The sequence below is a fragment of the Lagenorhynchus albirostris genome, chromosome 13, assembly GCF_949774975.1.
Source record: "Lagenorhynchus albirostris chromosome 13, mLagAlb1.1, whole genome shotgun sequence".
Lineage (NCBI taxonomy): Eukaryota > Metazoa > Chordata > Mammalia > Artiodactyla > Delphinidae > Lagenorhynchus > Lagenorhynchus albirostris.
The window spans coordinates 26146958-26166867 of NC_083107.1; the positions used below are offsets into that span (position 1 = coordinate 26146958).

General features: G+C 40.2%; 1 protein-coding gene across 3 annotated transcripts in view; it reads right to left on the reverse strand.

Moving 5' to 3' along the window:
* The window catches only part of STAMBP (STAM binding protein), a 34404-nt gene that overhangs the window by 13559 nt on the left and 935 nt on the right, over window positions 1-19910 (reverse strand). For all 3 annotated transcript variants that reach the window (XM_060169237.1, XM_060169238.1, XM_060169236.1), the window contains exon 2: window positions 18716-18933. In XM_060169237.1, the coding sequence (XP_060025220.1) occupies window positions 18716-18918 (203 nt within the window). In that variant the 5' untranslated portion in view covers window positions 18919-18933. The remainder of the gene's footprint in view (window positions 1-18715; window positions 18934-19910) is intronic.

The window sequence follows — 19910 nt, forward strand, 5'->3', positions numbered from 1 at the left end:
CTGTTATGTAGTTGGGATTAACTGACTCTTTTTCACTTTCTGCCCATGGGTAGGAGGAAACAAAGGAGGAAAACTCAGTAAAGGGAAAAGAAGATCCCCACCAAAACACACCGTCTATAGATGAACCATCCTCCTTCTGTTCTAATTAGGCACATGAAAATTTCATTTCAATCCAATTTCATAAGACCCCTCAGGCAGGGATGAATTCCAAAATCAAAACAATTCTAAAAATTGTCCTTTGGGTTCATGAAAAATGAATTAAAAGTTTCCTTGAAGTCTATACTTAAAATAAGCACAGATTCATTTTTCAACCATAAAGTCCTGAAGAGGATATTAGGATAAATAAGGCATAGATCTTGTGCTCAAGAGACCTATTATTCAGTAACTCGAAAGACCAAGGTACACGTTCACTACCTTTAGCAGGCTAAGTGTGCTTTGTATTGAAGCCTCAATCAGTCAAGAAAGTAACATGTCATATAAACACCACACTTTATTTTTATTTATGCTCTCAGCCTGAAGAACTGTAAAGTCCCTGAGGCCAGAGATTTCTGTTTCATGCTTCTTTGTATATTCCTCTAAAGCCAGCACAGTGCCTTGTATAAAGAGGCACTGAAAAAATATCTGATGAATAAATTGTCTTAAAACCTTTGGATGAGCTGAGTGAAAAAACAAAGTGCAAAAAAGTATATATAACATGCTACCTTATATGTAAGAAAGGGGAAAATTATATATAGGTACACCTCAGAGATATTGTGGGTTTGGTTCCAGACTACTGCAATAAAGCAAATGTTGCAATAAAATGAACCACATAAGTTTTCTCATTTCTCAGTACATAAAAAAGTTATGTTTACACTACAGTGTACTCTATTAAGTGTACAATAGCATTAGGTCTAAAAACATATACACTTTAATTTAAAATACTTTATTGCTAAAAAATGCTAAGAATCATCTGACAATGCAGGGTTGCCACAAACCTTCAATTTGTAAAAAATGCAGTATCTGTAAAGTGCAATAAAACAAGGTATGCCTGTGTGCATGTATATATATTCATTTATTTTGTTTATAAGTATATAAAGTAACACACGAAGTATATACAGAAACTAGCAAAAATAGAGGACAGGGGAAATAGAGTAGATGTGACAAGAGTGGGAGTGAAAATTTTCACTATATACCTTTCATTTTATTATTTTGGTTTTGAACCATGTAATGAAAACTAACTTATAAGATAAAACTCCCAGACCTGAACATGAATACCTTTCTCTTGTTTCAGTAACTGTAGTCAATTTTCTGAATAGGGACATATGGGCAGAAGCATCTCCTGAAAACAGAATGGGCAGCATAACCCACTGCCCACACTGGAGGCAACAGAGCTTGGTGGTTAGGAGGGCAGGCTCTGGAGCCACCCTGCTTAGGTTCAAATCCTGGCTTTAAGCACTTACTAGCTGTGTGATCTCCAGCACTATCCCTCAGTTTCTCTCTATATATAAATTATATATACAGAGACAAACTAGTACTACCTGATAGGGCTGCTATGACATTAAAATAGATTTTTAAAAATAAATAAAATGCTGAGCACAGTGCCTAGCACATAGCCAACATCTGCTATATGTTTATATGATTGCTTTTACTAATAAATAAAAACGTGAGCAAGAAGAAGAGATGAAGATGTTAACACCAGGGTTAGAAATTTTCTAGGCAGAGAATAGCTGTGGCCCAGATGTATACTGTTCTCTGGGTTATATCTGGTTGCAGCCTACAGACAGGAAATGTACCAAAGCAAACAAAGATGCGTTGGCGAAACACAAGCAAAACAAACTAATGGAACAATAGAAAAAAAGAGGTACACAGAAAAGTAAATAAAAAGGTAAATAATTATATAAAATGGTACTCAACTTTACTTACATATGAAAGAAATTCAAATTAAGATGAGATATCATTTTCATCTATCAGATTGGCAAAGGCTTAAAAGTTGATTACAATCAGTGTAGGCAAGGGCATAGAGAAATGGGTATCCTTACACACTCTTAGCAGGACTGTAATTTGATAATACCTTTTTCCTTAGGAGAGGAAGGGGAGTGGGAGACCAAGTATTCAAAATTTAAAATATGTATATCCTAGGGCTTCCCTGGTGGCGCAGTGGTTGAGAGTCCGCCTGCTGATGCGGGGGACGCGTGCCCCCGCATGCGTGGGTTCGTGCCCCGGTCTGGGAGGATCCCACGTACTGCGGAGCCTGCGCGTCTGGGGCCTGTGCTCCACAGCAGGAGGGGCCGCAGCAGTGAGAGGCCCGCGTACCGCAAAAAAAAAAAAAAAAAAAAATGTATATCCTTTAAACTCACAACTCCACCTCTATGAATTTATCCTATAATAATACAAAAATATATGTATAAAACTGTTCAATACAGCATTGTTCATAAAAGTAGGGCAACCTGAAAACCTAAATGACCATCAGTAGGGGATTATTTAATAAATTATGGTGTACCCAAATGTGGAAAAACAACATAACCATTCACTCTTTCCTTCAACAAATATTTACTGAGAATCTACTGTGGGGTCAGGAATTATTATAAAGGCTGGCAATTTGGCAGTGAATGTCACAGTCACAAATTCCTCCCCACCAGAGAGTGTACATTACAGTGGGGGAACAGACAATAAGACAAAATAAAAAGTATTATAGATAATCAGTGCTAGGAAAAAGTCACTAATAGGGAAGGGGAATAGAAGTGACAGAGAAGGGATTGAGCTTTTAGATAGGGCAGCTAAGGAAGGCATCACTGAGAAGGTACCAGTTAAGTAAGGACTGGAAGAGTAAGCCATGACAATATCTGGGATAAGACTGTTCCAGGCAGAAGAAACAGCCCTAAGGCAGAATGAGATGCTGGATCAATGTGTCCTGATGCAGAAAGATATGACTGTTAAGAAAGCAAATTGTAGAAAATAGTATATTGTATGATCTCATTCAGGCTTTAAGAAAAAAGGATAAAGACATGAGCCCATGTGTTTGCATGGGCATATTTTCTTAACAAACACATAAACACACAAGAAACATAACAGTGATTACCTCTGGCGGATGGGAATTTTCTTTTCACTTTAATATTTCCATTGCTGTATGGTTTGAAAAAAATTTGTTTTAATCAGGAACAAATATTACTTTTGTGTAAAAATAATTTAAAAAGTCAAGCAGAAATTCTATAACATGGATGTATTAAGGGCTCTAATTTCTTCCAATCTTAAAAGTTAGTCAGCAAAGTGAGCATGAGCACAAATGAAAACCCTCTTCAGTCCATAAGCCCCAATCCTGGTGGTAAACATTTTCAACACAGGTGACAGGCCATTTTCAGAAAGCAGGTCTGTGTTGTAGGGGGCTCACACAGCAGACAGGAATATCCTAAGTCCTCTGTAACTCTCTTCTATGCAGCCTAGTCGATGACCATAAAAAGCTGCGAAAGAATCCACCGCCTGGATTACTGTCTGTGCTCACCATGAAAATATGCACTGATTTAATATGTTGAAGATCCTTCTTCTATACTGGGGTCTGCAAAAGGCAAAGCATTCCTACAGTAGGGGAAACCTCTGAGGGGGGAAATGTGCTTGAGATAATTAAGACGCCTGAACTGCTCAAGGGAAAAGAACAAACATGCCTTTAAAATCCTGAGCTAAAGTATGCAAAAGGTCTAGAACAATGACTCAATAGTGGGGGGGAGGCAGAAGAGTGGTGAGGTAGAGGCCTACCCTCTTCCCTCCTCTCTCCTCAGTGTAATAACTGCCAAAGTGAGCCGTTGTTAACTGACAGGAATATACCAAGTAAACTGCGGTAGAAAAACTGACCAAGAATACTGAGCTAGTTTTTTTGCAACTCCTAGGGCTTGTCAGTTCACAGAATCAGAGTTAGGGCCTTGAAGATATCTGCAGGAAAAATGAAGGTAGCTACATTTATTGATCCAGGTCTAGCCAATCCAACAAAGTCCCAAATTAAACCCCAAATCTAACAAGTTAAGTAATACATTCTACCCTCCTCTCACTCAACTCTCCTCTAGGCCTAGTTCATCATGTTAAATGGTCCTATAAGCAGAACACCACATACAGGAACAGACTCCCCGTATCGGTCTTGTTGTTAACAGATACTCATATCACTCAAAGTAACACCAAATCACAGAAAAAAAATAACTTCTTAAGCATCCGTGTACCATTAATCCTACTCCCTCTTGCCTATATAAGAGTTTATTTCTACACTGAAACTTTCTTTTCTGTACCGTTAGCCTCTCCTTCTCCACAGTATCCTTTCCATCAGCAAAAAGTATGCTCTAGAATCTCCGATCTTAAAACACACACACACACACACACACGCACGCACACACACGTACATGTACACACGCACATTCATGTACTCCTTGTCCCTTTCAATTACTTCCTCAGTTTTCCACTTTACTTCCTGCCCAACTTCTCCAAAGAGCTGTCTATGCCAGGGCTTGGCAAACTACGGCTAGCGGGTCAAATCTAGCTGGCCATCTGTTTTTATAAATAAAGTTTCATTGGAACACAGCGGCACCCATTCATTTGTGTATTATCAATGGCTTGCTTTCACACTACAAAGCAGAAGTTGCAACAGAGATCAAATTGCCTGCAAAGCCAAAAATATTTACTGGTGTTGGGTGCAGCCACTTTGCCCTACGAACTCTGGTCTGAAGTGCTGGGGTCAAGACCTCTGCACGGGACACCCTGTGAGCAAATGAAACTAGATTAAGCACGAAGGAAAAGAAAACGAAGTATCGCTGACTGAAAAGCTACTGACAGGGAGGACCTTCAAGATGGCAGATCACCTTCCTCCCCACAAGTACATCAAAAATACATCTACCTGTGGAACAACTCCTACAGAACACCTACTGAACGCTGGCAGAAGACCTCAGACTTCCCAAAAGGCAAAACTCCCCACGTACCTGGGTAGGGCAAAAGAAAAAAGAAAAAACAGAGACAAAAGAAGAGGGATGGGAGGTGCACCAGTGGGAGGGAGCCGTGAAGGGGAAAGGTTTCCCCACACTAGGAAGCCCCTTTGCGGGCGGAGACTGCGGGTGGCGGAGGGGGGAAGCTTCGGCGCTGCGGAGGAGGGAAGCTTCGGAGCTGCGGAGGAGAGCGCAGCCACCGGGGTGCGGAGGGCAAAGCGGAGAGATTCCCGCACAGAGGATCGGTGCCGACCAGCACTCCCCAGCCTGAGAGGCTTGTCTGCTCACCCGCCGGGGCAGGCGGGGGCTGGGAGCTGAGGCTCAGGCTTTGGAGGTCGGATCCCAGGGAGAGGACTGGGGTTGGCGGCGTGAACACAGCCTGAAGGGGTTAGTGCGCCACAGCTAGCTGGGAGGGGGTCTGGGAAAGAGTCTGGAACTAAGAGGCAAGAGACCATTGTTTCGGGGTGTGCGAGGAGAGGGGATTCAGAGCACCGCCTAAACGAGCTCCAGAGATGGGCGCGAGCCGCCGCTATCAGCGCGGACCCCAGAGACGGGCATGAGACGCTAAGGCTGCTGCTGCAGCCACCAAGAAGCCTGTGTGCAAGCACAGGTCACTATCCACACCTCCCCTCCCTGGAGCTTCTGCAGCCCGCCACTGCCAGGGTCCCGTGATCCAGTGACAACTTCCCCAGGAGAACACACGCCAGCCTCTGCCACCATAGGCTCGCCCTGCATTCCGTACCCCTCCATCCCCCTAGCCTGAGTGAGCCAGAGCCCCCTAATCAGCCGGGGTCCCGTGATCCAGTGACAACTTCCCCAGGAGAACACACGCCAGCCTCTGCCACCATAGGCTCGCCCTGCATTCCGTACCCTTCCATCCCCCTAGCCTGAGTGAGCCAGAGCCCCCTAATCAGCCGCTCCTTTAACCCCCTCCTGTCTGGGTGAAGAACAGACACCCTCTGGCAACCTACACGCACAGGCGGGGCCAAATCCAAAGCTGAACCCCGGGAGCTGTGTGAACAAAGGGAAAGGGAAATTTCTCCATGTAGCCTCATGAGCAGCAGATTAAATCTCCACAATCAACTTGATGTACCCTGCATCTGTGGAATACCTGAATAGACAACAAATCATCCTAAAACTGAGGTCGTGGACTTTGGGAGCAACTGTAGACTTTGGGGTTTGCTGCATGGAACAGACTAGTTTCTGATTTTTATGTTTATCTTAGTACAGTTTTTAATGCTTGTTATCATTGGTGGATTTGTTTATTGGTTTGGTTGCTCTCTTTTTTTATTACTTATTATAATTTTTTACTTTAATAATATTTTTTAAATTATTTTTTATTTTAATAACTTTTTAAAATTTAATTTAATTTTATTTTTCTCCCTTTTCTTCTGAGCCGTGTGGCTGACAGGGTCTTGGTGCTCCAGCCAGGTGTCAGACCTGAGCCTCTTAAGTGGGAGGGCTGAGTTCAGGACATTGGACTACCAGAGACCTCCCTGCCCCATGTAATATCAATCAGCGAGAGCTCTCCCAGAGATCTCCATCTCAACGCTAAGACCCAGCTCCACTCAATGACCAGCAAGCTCCAGTTCTGGACACCCCATGCCAAACAACTAGCAAGACAGGAACACAACCCCACCCATTAGCAGAGAGGCTGCCTAAAATCATAATAAGGCCACAGACACCCCAAAACACACCACCGGACACAGTCCTGCCCACCAGAAAGACAAGATCCAGCCCTATCCACCAGAACACAGGCACCAGTCCCCTTCACCAGGAAGCCTACACAACCCACTGAACCAACATTACCCACTGGGGGCAGACACCAAAAACAGTGGGAACTACAAACCTGCAGCCTGCAAAAAGGAGACCCCAAACACAGTAAGTTAGGCAAAATGAAAAGACAGAGAAACACACAGCTGAAGAAGCAAGGCAAAAACCCACCAGACCAAACAAATGAAGAGGAAATAAGCAGTCTACCTGAAAAAGAATTCAAAGTAATGATAGTAAAGATGATCCAAAATCTTGGAAATAGAATGGAGAAAATACAAGAAATGTTTAACAAGGACCTAGAAGAACTAAAGAGAAACAAACAATGATGAACAACACAATAAATGAAATTTAAAATTCTCTAGAAGGAATCAATAGCAGAATAACTGAGACAGAAGAACGGATAAGTGACCTGGAAGATAAAATAGTGGAAATAACGACCACAGAGCAGACTAGAGAAAAAAGAATGAAAAGAATTGAGGACAGTCTCAGAGACACCTGGGACAACGTTAAACACACCAACATTCGAATTATAGGGGTCCCAGAAGAAGAAGAGAAAAAGAAAGGAACTGAGAAAATATTTGAAGAGATTATACATATATATATATACACATATTATACAGATTATACATATATATATACAGATTATACATATATATATATACAGATTATACAGATTATACATATATATATATTATATTGAAAACTTCCCTAATATGGGAAAGGAAATAGGCAATCAAGTCCAGGAAGCACAGAGAGTCCCATTCAGGATAAATCCAAGGAGAAACATGCCAAGACACATATTAATCAAACTATCAAAAATTAAATAACAAGAAAAAATATTAAAAGCAGCAAGGGAAAAGCTACAAATAACATACAAGGAAATCCCTATAAGGTTAACAGCTGATCTTTCAGCAGAATCTCTGCAAGCCAGAAGGGAGTGGCAGGACATATTTAAAGTGATGAAAGGGAAAAACTTACAACCAAGATTACTGTACCCAGCAAGGATCTCATTCAGATTCGAAGGACAAATTAAAACCTTTACAGACAAGCAAAAGTTAAGAGAATTCAGCACTACCAAACCAGCTTTACAACAAATGCTAAAGGAACTTCTCTAGGCAGGAAACACAAAAGAAGGAAAAGACCTACAATAACAAACTCAAAACAATTAATAAAATGGTAACAGGAACATACATATCAATAACTACCTTAAATGTAAGTGGACTAAATTCTCCAACCAAAGGCCAGGTAATGTTAACAAAGATCCTGGGAGTCTCTGCTCCTGACAGGATCACTGTATTCCCATGTAGGGAGCACCAGAAGCCTGGGAGCCACCAGGGCCTGCACTGCTCAGTGCACCTCTCAGGGCAGCAATGCCAGGCTCCCACCTCACTGCTCCATTCAGCTGCAAGCCTCCCCACTGGGTCCCATCATGCCTTTTTAAAAAGATTCTGTATAATGAGTGGAGAGCAGAGAGGTATATTTAGTGGCCTCACTCAGCACTCCAGAATCATCAATATGGAGCCTCTGAATCTCTCCCAGATGCCAGCTCCCCCCAACACCTGCACTCGTTCTTCTGTTACAGTTAGAATTAGGGTCAGGATGGGGGGTGTTAGGAGGGAGAGCATTCTGACAGAGCGTGAGTAAGGTCCCATAGTGAGATGCAATATGTATAGGACTGAAGGAAGGCCCAAGTGGCTAGAGCACAGAAAGCAAAGAGATGAGTGCACAAGCTGAGGCTAAAGAGCCTGGTAGGAGCTAGCCTATAGAGGACCCTATGCACCAGAAAAAAAGGGGTTCACATTCTTAACCTAAAATCAGTAGGAAGACTTGCAAAGATTTTTCAGCTGAGTGTTGACATGATTACATTTGAAAAAGACCTTTGGATACTTGGTGAAGAAAAGATTGCAGGGTTTTTCAATCTCAGCACTATTGACACTTTGCGATGGGTAATTCTTTGTGTGGGGGGCTGTCCTATACATTATAGGATGTTTAGCAGCATCCTTGGCATCTCCACGCTAGACGTATCCACACATGGAGTTCAGACAACCAAAGTCTCCAGACATTGCCAAATGTCCCCAAGGGGCAAAATCAACCCTCATTGAGAATCACTGAATTAAGGAAGAGCAAGAGAGAATGACGGAGACAACTGCCGGTTTCACCGTAGCCCAGGTAGCAATTATGGTAGCTTAGAATTGAGGAGGTGGAAAAGGAAGGAAGTGAACTGATTAGGGTTAGGATTAGGGATTAGGGAGATATTTAGGAAGTAAAGTCAATGATATAGGTTGCTTGGTTGAAGTGGAAGGAGAAAGTGAGAGGAATTAAGGAGAATGAGTGATTCTGGCCTAAACATACAGGGAGGTGCTTAGTACCATGAGCTAAGATTACAGGTAGATCCTAGATTTTGAGCCAATGTAAAAGTGGAACAAGACTTTTGGAAGTAGTGGGATATGTGAGTATAATTGTACGTGTAGGAGGAACATAAATCATTAGAGACCAAAGGGCAAACTGTAGTATTCAATTACATTGGTAGCCCCCAGTGAACCAAGCCTCCTGGCATTCATGACCCTGAGTAGTCCCTCCTCTTTAATCTAGGCTGGCTCTGTGACCTTTAACTAATGGAATATGGCAAGAAAAACATTCTGAGACTTCTGAGCCCAGGTATTAAGAAGGCCTGGTAGCTCCCACATTTGTGCCCTAGGGTGCCCATTTAAGAAGTTAGTGGCCATTTAAGAAGTCTAAGTACACTGAGACCACCATGCTGTGAGAGGCCCAACCTTGCTATTTGGAGAGGCCATGTGGAAGATAAGTGAAGCCCCTTGCCAGTGGTCCCAGCTAAGCTTCCAGTTTACAGCACCAATTTGCCAACCATATTTATGAGGCCACCTTGGAAGTGCATCCTTCAGCTCCAGTCAAGCCATCTATGTGAGCTGATGTGCTGGCCCCATCAAGCCTGACCAAATTTCAGAATTATGAGCAAATAAGTTGTTGTTTTAGGTCGGTAACTTTGAGATGCTTTGTTACACAGCAACAGATAACTGAAAGAGCCTCTCTAAGGCTCACTTCTGCCTACTGTAAATTAGAAATAATAATAATACCGACCTCAGATTTATTGTAAGGGTAAGTTAAATAATGCCTTGAACTAGAAGTACTCAAATATTGTTATCTTTATTCTTGCAGGCACCAAAAAAAGTGCTTAATAGTTGATAATTTTATTGCACAATATTGATTAATACTGTTAATATTAACAGAGCAATTGTCACCTTCTCTGGCTGCCCTATATTGAACAGAACCTCTCAGTCACTCTGCTCTCTTCTTTGCTTCATAGCACTTAATAACACTTGAAAAATATATTTTTATTATCTGTCTTCAACACTAGAATAAAAGCTCCATGAGAGTTAAGACTTCGTTTCGTTCATTGTAATATCCCAAGTGACCTGTCACATATATGGTCAATAAATATTTGTTGAATGAGAAAAAAAAAAAAACTCCAACCAAAAGACATAGACTGGCTAAATGGACACAAAAACAAGACCCGTATATATACTGTCTACAAGAGACCCACTTCAGACCTAGGGACACATACAGACTGAAAGTGAGAAAAAAGATATTCCATGCAAATGGCAATCAAAAGAAAGCTGTAGTAGCAATTCTCATATCAGACAAAATAGACTTTAAAATAAAGACTATTACAAGAGACAAAGAAGAACGCTACATAATGATCAAGGGATCAATCCAAAGAGAAGATATAACAATTGTAAGTATTTATGAACCCAACATAGGAGCACCTCAGAACGTAAGGCAAAGGCTAACAGCCATAAAAGGGGAAAATCGACAGTAACACAATAACAGTAGGGGACTTTAACACCTCACTTTTACCAATGGACAGATCATCCAAAATGAAAATAAATAAGGAAACACAAGCTTTAAACGATATATCAAACAAGATGGACTTAACTGATATTTATAGGACATTCCATCCAAAAACAGTAGAATACACTTTCTTCTCAAGTGCTAATGGAACATTCTCCAGGATACATCATATATTGGGTTACAAATCAAGCCTTGGTAAATTTAAGAAAATCGAAACCATATCAGGTATCTCTTCTGACCACAATGCTGTGAGACTAGATATTAATTACAGGAAAAAACTGTAAAATATACAAACATATGGAGGGTAAACAATACACTACTAAAAACCAAGAGATCACTGAAGAAATCAAAGAGGAAATACAAAAATACCTAGAAACAAATGACAATGAAAACACGATGACCCAAAACCAGTGGTATGCAGCAAAAGCAGTTCTAAGAGGGAAGTTTATAGCAATACAATCCTACCTCAAGAAACAAGAAAAACCTCAAATAAAGAACCTAACCTTACATCTAAAGCAATTAAAGAAAGAAGAACAAAAAAAACCCAAAGTTAGCAGAAGGAAAGAAATCATAAAGATCAGATCAGAAATAAATAAAGAAATGAAGGAAACAATAGCAAAGATCAATAAAACTAAAAGCTCGTTCTTTGAGAAGATAAACAAAATTGATAAACCATTAGCCAGACTCATCAAGAAAAAAAGGGAAAAAGACTCAAATCAATAGAATTAGAAATGAAAAAGGAGAAGTAACAACTGACACTGCAGAAATACAAAGGATCATGAGAGATTACCAGAAGCAACTATATGCCAATAAAATGGACAACCTGGAAGAAATGGACAAATTCTTAGAAATGCACAACCTGACAAGACTGAATCAGGAAGAAATAGAAAATATGAACAGACCAATCACAAGCACTGAAATTGAAACTGTGATTAAAAATCTTCCAACAAACAAAAGCCCAGGACCAGATGGCTTCACAGGCGAATTCTATCAAACATTTAGAGAAGAGCTAACACCTATCCTTCTCAAACTCTTCCACAATATAGCAGAGGGAGGAACACTCCCAAATTCCTTCTACGAGGCCACCATCACCTTGATACCAAAACCAGACAAGGATGTCACAAAGAAAGAAAACTACAGGCCAATATCACTGATGAACATAAATGCAAAAATCCTCAACAGGATACTAGCAAACAGAATCCAACAGCACAGTAAAAGGATCATACACCACGATCAAGTGGGGTTTATCCCAGGATGCAAGGATTCTTCAATATATGTGAATCAATCAATGTGATACACCATATTAACAAACTGAAGGAGAAAAACCATATGATCATCTCAATAGATGCAGAAAAAACTTCTGACAAAATTCAACACCCATTCATGATAAAAACTCTCCAGAAAGTAGGCATAGAGGGAACGTACCTCAACATAATAAAGGCCATATGTGACAAACCCACAGCCAACATCATTCTCAATTGTGAAAAAACTGAAACCATTTCCACTAAGATCAGGAACAAGACAAGGTTGCCCACTCTCACCACTATTATTCAACATACTTTTGGAAGTTTTAGCAACAGCAATCAGAGAAGAAAAACAAATAAAAGGAATCCAAATAGGAAAAGAAGAAGTAAAACTGTCACTGTTGGCAGATGACAGGATACTACACATAGACAATCCTAAAGACGCTACCAGAAAACTACTAGAGCTAATCAATGAATTTGGTAAAGTATCAGGATAGAAAATTAATGAACAGAAATCTCTGGCATTCCTATACACTAGTGATGAAACATCTGAAAGAGAGATTAAGGAAACACTCCCATTTACCATTGCAACAAAAAGAATAAAATACCTAGGAATAAACCTACGAAGGAGACAAAAGACATGTATGCAGAAAACTATAAGACACTGATGAAAGAAATTAAAGATGATACAAAGAGATAGAGAGATATACCATGTTCTTGGATTGGAAGAATCAACCTTGTGAAAATGACTATACTACCCAAAGCAATCTACAGATTCAATGGAATCCCTATCAAACTACCACTGGCATTTTTCACAGAACTAGAACAAAAAATTTCACAATTTGTATGGAAACACAAAAGACCCCAAATAGCCAAAGCAATCTTGAGGAAGAAAAACGGAGCTGGAGGAATCAGGCTCCCTGACTTCAGACTATACTCCAAAGCTACACTAATCAAGACAGTATGGTACCGGCACAAAAAGAGAAAGATAGATCAATGGAACAGGATAGAAAGCCCAGAGATAAACCCATGCACATATGGTCACCTTATTTTTGATAAAGGAGGCAAGAATATACAATGGAGAAAAGACAGCCTCTTCAATAAGTGGTGCTGGGAAAACTGGACAGCTACATGTAAAAGAATGAAATTAGAACACTCCCTAACACCATACACAAAAATAAACTCAAAATGGATTAAAGACCTAAATGTAAGTCCAGACACTATCAAACTCTTAGAGGAAAACACATGCAGAACACGCTATGACATAAATCACAGCAAGATCCTTTCTGACCCACCTCCTAGAGAAATGGAAATAGAAACAAAAATAAACAAATGGGACCTAATGAAGCTTAAAAGCTTTTGCACAGCAAAGGAAACCATAAACAAGATCAAAAGACAACCCTCAGAATGGGAGAAAATATTTGCAAACAAAACAACTGACAAAGGATTAATCTCAAACATATACAAGCAGCTCATGCAGCTCAATATCAAAAAAACAAACAACCCAATCCAAAAATGGGCAGAAGACCTAAATAGACATTTCTCCAAAGAAGATATACAGATTGCCAGCAAACACATGAAAGGATGCTCAACATCACTAATAATTAGAGAACTGCAAATCAAAACTACAGTGAGGTATCACCTCACACCAGGCAGAATGGCCATCATCAAAAAACCTACAAACAATAAATGCCGGAGAGGGTGTGGAGAAAAGGGAACCCTTTGCACTGTTGGTGGGAATGTAAATTGATACAGCCACTATGGAGAACAGTATGGAGGTTCCTTAAAAAACTACAGATAGAATTACCACATGACCCAGCAATCCCACCACTGGGCATATACCCTGAGAAAACCATAATTCCAAAAGAGTCATGTACCACAATGTTCACTGCAGCTCTATTTACAATAGCCAGGACGTGGAAGCAACCTAAGTGTACATCGACAGATGAATGGATAAAAAAGATGTGGCACATATATACAATGGAATATTACTCGCCATAAAAAGAAAAGAAATTGAGTTATTTGTAGTGAGGTGGATGGACTGAGAGTCTGTCATACAGAGTGAGGTAAGTCAGAAAGAGAAAAACAAATACCGTATGCTAACACATATATATGGAATCTAAAAAAAAAAAAAAAAAGGTTCTGAAGAAATAGGGGCAGGACACAAATAAAAAAGCTTGAAGTATTTTTTTATTGATAAACATTTTTATTCTAATATTATAGTAATAATTCAGGTGCAGTTCTCTTTGAAAAGTCAACTCTGTTAAAACAATACTTGTTAAATATCTTTCATCAAACATAGGCATATTCTTTTCAATCCCTCACAGCAGTCAGACCTATGTAGCAGAGGTAAGATTTTTTTTTTTTAAAGCCTACTACATTTTGTTATTGCTTAAAAAATCTGAATCAGTTGTCAAGGTCTCAGAAGCAGTGATTAATTGACTTTTGAAAGCTCTACCAGATACTCTGACATAAAATCATGAATCCAGACATCTGTGTCTGGCAGCGATGTGTCCACGAAATAGACCACTACTTTCTGGTCCCAAGGGTTAGTCTCTATGTAGACGTAAAGAATGGACTTGAGGACACGGGGAGGCGGAAGGGTAAGCTGGGACAAAGTGAGAGAGTGGCATGGACATATATACACTACCAAACGTAAAACAGATAGCTAGTGGGAAGCAGTTGGAGATCAGCTCGGTGTTTTCTCTAGGTGTAGAGGGGTGGGATAAGGAGAATGGGAGGGAGATGCAAGAGGGAGGGGATATGGGAATATATGTATAGCTGATTCACCTTGTTATACAGCAGAAACTAACAAAACATTGTAAAGCAATTATACTCCAATAAAGATGATAAAAAAAAATTACTATCTGGCCCTTTTACAGGAAAAGTTCTCTGATCTCTGGACTATACTCACAGTCTCTACTCTCTTACTGTCCATTCACCTTTCAACCCACTCCAATCTTTAATCCTTCCAGTGAAATTGCTCACCAAGATTACTGACCACGTCATGACATCAAACCCAAATCTTGCCCATCTGACACAGCTGGCCACTGTCCTGCAAATACTGACCTCTTTTGGCTCCCATGACAAAGTGATGGATTTCCTAGATTTCCTCCTACCTCTCAAACTTTCCTTCGAGGAAAGGTTTCTTGATACTTTAATACGCCATGGATCCTTCTGGCATCTAATGAAGCCTATGGACCCTTCTCAGAATAATTTTTTAAAGATATAATATAAACTATGAAACATTACAAAAAGCCCAATTCTACTGTAATGCAGTTTTCAAAATATTAAAAAATTGTGATATGTGCTTACTTATTAATGCATTGTTAATACATTAAAAAACAGGATGTAGTTGTGGGTTTAATAACTCTGTACTGTAATTCTGAAGTAGTGATAAGTATAAATGTTATTTTGAGATACCAGCAACAATCATAATTTAATATAAAAATATCTTGATTTCTACTGGTGACAAAACTACAAATATTAATAATACTGTGGTTTGACGCCTATATTCAAAATTAAAGGAAGTGCTAAATTTCAGTTAGAGGTTAGTAAAAACAAGAAAAGTTTCTCCCAACCAAGTTCATGGACCCTGACTTTTATCAATGAATCCCTGTGGGTTCCTGGACCCCAGATTAAGAACCACTGCACTACAAGGTCTCAGCAGTTTTCATGGCTTCAGAACCAACTATATGTTGAGTACTCCTGGGCTTGTATCTCCAACCCAGAACTCTCCTCTGAGTTCAGACTGCTACATCCAACCTCCTACTGGACATCTCTACTTGGATATCTCACAGATAACTTAAACTTTACACCTTAACAGGTCAAAAAATCAGGCCTGAACTCTTGAATCTTCCCCTTACCCAACCCCTTTTCAACACCACTCTCCCCATCTCAATAAATGGACCAGCAAATCCTAAGTTACTCAAGGCAGAAACTGAGGTCAATCTTGATGCCATCTTCTTTCCCAAATTATCAGTAAGTTCCATGGACTCTACCTCCAGAATACCAAATCCGTCTGCTCCTTTCCAGTCCACCATGTTCCTTCAACCTACCAGCCTCTCTCTTGACACTCTCTCCACCAGTTACCACATAGCAGCCAAAATTTAATTTTTAAAATATAAGTAAGATTAGGTCACAACCTCACTTAAAACTTTTCAATGGCTTTCTATTGCTCTCAAGATAAAATGTAAACTCCTCACTGGCCTATAAGATTCTGCGTGATTTGGCCCCGCCTGCCTCTCCAACTTCATCTGCAGTCATTCTCCCTCTTCACTTGCTACACTCCAAACACAATGATCTTTCAATCCTCAGAACACACTAAGGTCTTTCCTACCTGAGAGCTTCTGAATACACAGCTGTATCTGTTTTAAATGCTCTGCTTTATGCTTTTGGAATGACCAACTCTATGGCATCCTTCAAGTCTCAGTTTAAATCTTACCTTCTCAGACAGATGTTACTCTATTTAATTAGATAACCTTGGTTATTCCCTGTCCCAGCACTCTCTGTTGCTTCCACAGCATTTTCCGCATTTTGTGAACTGTATATTTATTTGCTTACCTGTATACTGTCTTCTCCCATAAGAAGAATAAGGGCAGGGGCCAGTTTACTTACTACGTATTCAGGACCTACTGCAGTGTCAAGTAGATAGTAGGTATATGTAATATATATTTCTTGAATGAATACGGTCCTCACCCTCAAAGCACTTTCTATGTGGGACAACAAGACCCAGAGGGCCCTTCAGAAAATACCTGGTAGAGTGATTCCATGATTCTACTGAACTTTCTCAACTACGATTTCCCAAAAGAATTGTGCCCCTCATTCTGAGAGAACTACCTACAAGAATACTGGAAATATACAAGAATACTAATTCTACCAGCAGCAGAGTATATGAAGAGTGGGACAATAGCAAGAAACTTCTCAGGAAAATAAATTTTGTGCCCATTGCGCCTAGGAGTGAAAAACCATGAAAGCAAAGAGAGGCAGAAATATAATTATACTTCTACGAAACTTTATCAACATTGAGGCCACATAACAGGACATTATGGTATGGATGGATGCAAGATCTCTGAGGAAACAGACACTATCTCTAAACTTAACAAGAAAACAATAGCGGTCCCTTTTCTCCATTCTAAATTTACAATATGAATTCTAGGCAATCCACTCTTACACCTACTCTTCTTTAGAGTACTGGTTCTCAACTGGGTCAGTTTTGCCTCTTAAAAAGCATTAGTTTATATCTGGAGACATTTTGGGTTGTCACAACTAGGGGGTAAAGGGTTCTACTGGCATCTAGCGAGCAGAGAGACCAAAGATGCTGCTAAACACACTACAATGCACAGAACACTCCCCACAACAAAGAATTATTCAACCCCAAATGTCATTAACACCAAAGGTGACAGACTCTGCTTTAGAGTAGCATGTGATCAAAAACTTAATATCATATAATTGATAGGCATACATCATCTCTGGAAGAACACATAAGAAACTAATAAGGGGCTTCCCTGCGTGGCGCAGTGGTTGAGAGTCCGCCTGCCGATGCAGGGGACAAGGGTTCGTGCCCCCGTCCAGGAAGATCCCACATGCCGCTGAGCGGCTGGGCCTGTAAGCCATGGCCGCTGAGCCTGCGCGTCCGGAGCCTGTGCTCCGCAACTGGAGAGGCCACAACAGTGAGAGGCCCGTGTACCGCAAAAGAAAAAAAAAAAAAAGAAACTAATAAGAGTGATTGTCTCTGGGGAGGGGAGCTAAAGGTTTGGGGGAAAAGAGGAGTGGTAGGGAGATTTAGTTTTTAAATATACACCCTTTTGTGCCTTCTGAATTCTGTACTACACATACATGTTACCTATTCAAAAACAATAAAAAATAACCAAAAATTAGTGTGGCTCAAGACTATGATCTCAAAAGACTACCTTCAATTTATTAAACATTACCAAAAAGAAAACAAAAAGAACAGGACCTATGTTGTAGAATGAATCCTGAATTAAGAGTTAAGAAAATCCAGGTTTTGTCACTCCAAACTGTGGAACAAAGCCTACCACTAAACCCGGAGGGTGTTTCCTCATATGCAGAATGGGAGGATGATGTGCCTTACTCAATGTACGCAGAACTGTGAAGATCAAGTGAAATAATGCAGGTGAAATACTTTACAAACTATTTAAGAGCCATACAAATACACTGTAATTATTATTATTTTAAGATCCTGGTATCATGAAAGAACAAAACTAGAAATTATAAATGAGACCCTTTAACATTATTCCCTTCCTAAATTAGACATCTTTTCCAACATCACTGGGGCTTTAGCAATTGTTCCTGTTAACTGAACTGAAATCTTTAATTTCTGCTGCAAGAGGCTAAGCAACTCAAGGGAAAGGTCTTATGACGAGCTATACAAACTGTAGGTGATCACTATTTATTTGATGATTTTTATGCTTATGATAAAGGGTAAGAAAAAAACTTTTTCCTGAGTCATTCAATTTGCTACAAAATAAGTAGAGGTGAGGAATTTGGGCTCTGTTAAACTTCAACAATAATTCTCTGATTGGCTGTCTTAATAGAGAGAGGACAGCGAAAAACATTCATCAATACAAAACATGTATAGTTTAAACACCAACTCTCTTGTCTAACAGCTGGGCCATGTGGGCACAAGCCAAAGAGCTAGGTCTCTTACTCATGAAATTACTGAGTCATGAAAACAACACTTTCAGTACTCATGTCTTTGAATGTCAAGGACAGCCAATATGTAGGAGCTGCTAGCAAAAATGATTAATGATAATGATGCTGTAAAGTTCTCTAGTTTTAGCAATTCTGAGCTGAAATAAACGAGCACAAGGACAGAATGAGTGAGGCATCAGTCACCGGAAAAGAAAAAGGAAACTGGAGGCGTCTTACGTGATATACTTGTTATAGAGGATGAATGCATGTTCAATGTTGCCTTCCTCAGAGTAAATAGATGCCATTCGGATAATCTCCATTCCAGAGCGGAAGTACCGACGGGGTGGAATGTCTTCGTTTATCTCCACTGCGCTACCCATCTGGGAGAGAGCCCTCACCCGGTCTTCGGGTGGGAGGCTCACATCTCCACGGTCAGACATCAGGACCAAGAAGTTCTGAAACAGAAAAAAAAAAAAAAAGATGGCATCAACACCAAGGCCCCCATCAGCCGAGCACAGCCTAGTACACTGTGTTTTTCCCACAAACCTCTACCTTACAAAGAAATTAAAAGAAACATACCACATGCTGTAGCTCATATCAAGTAAGGTCTCTTTCCCACAAGAAGCCTGAGACCCTCAAGGAAGCCCATATCACAAGGACGAAAGGATTGGCAGACTCAAAAACCCATAATCCCTGCACCGTAATTAGGTGGTACAAAGAGTATAACTATAATGAGCCACTAGCGTTTCAATTCTCTCTTAATGCTAATCATTCCACGTCATTAGGTAGCCCTGCCCTTGGCATCATAAAAAGAGGGACAGTATCTTATATTTTTTCCATTATCTCTCCTCCCAGCTACCCACTTCCATCCACCCCAGTACCTGGCAGAGTATACTCAATGAACTTTCATGATGATAACTGACTTCAAGCTGATCATTTAACCTGAGGGTAACTGACTTGAGCACACGGTTAGTTAGAGGAAATGGTGTGGGAATGAATGTTCATAATCCCAACTCTGCTCATGAAACCACTATTCCAGTCAACCTACAACATCATTCACCATTTCAGGGCAAGGAATTTAGACCTAGAAAACAATTTATTCAAATCTATCTTCAAAGACTAAGTACTCTCTGAATAACAAAAGGACACAAAGGTAACTTGAAATGCAAAAAACAAACCAACGAAAAACCCTGGAAGTTTTCCCTCCTTGGGTCTCAGATTGCAGTCATTCTATAATCTTTCTTGATATTGTTGCTGTTAGAATCAGACTCCAACTTCCAATCAGATACCACTCTACGATCATTTCCAAAAAGATTCTGGTAATTGGATACATACTGAATTACAGCACTTCCTAACCAGCATGCTGCAGAATATACAAGCTACAGCAGATTTTGGAATTCAAGGCTCTGTGTCAACTGGCCTCATTTTAATC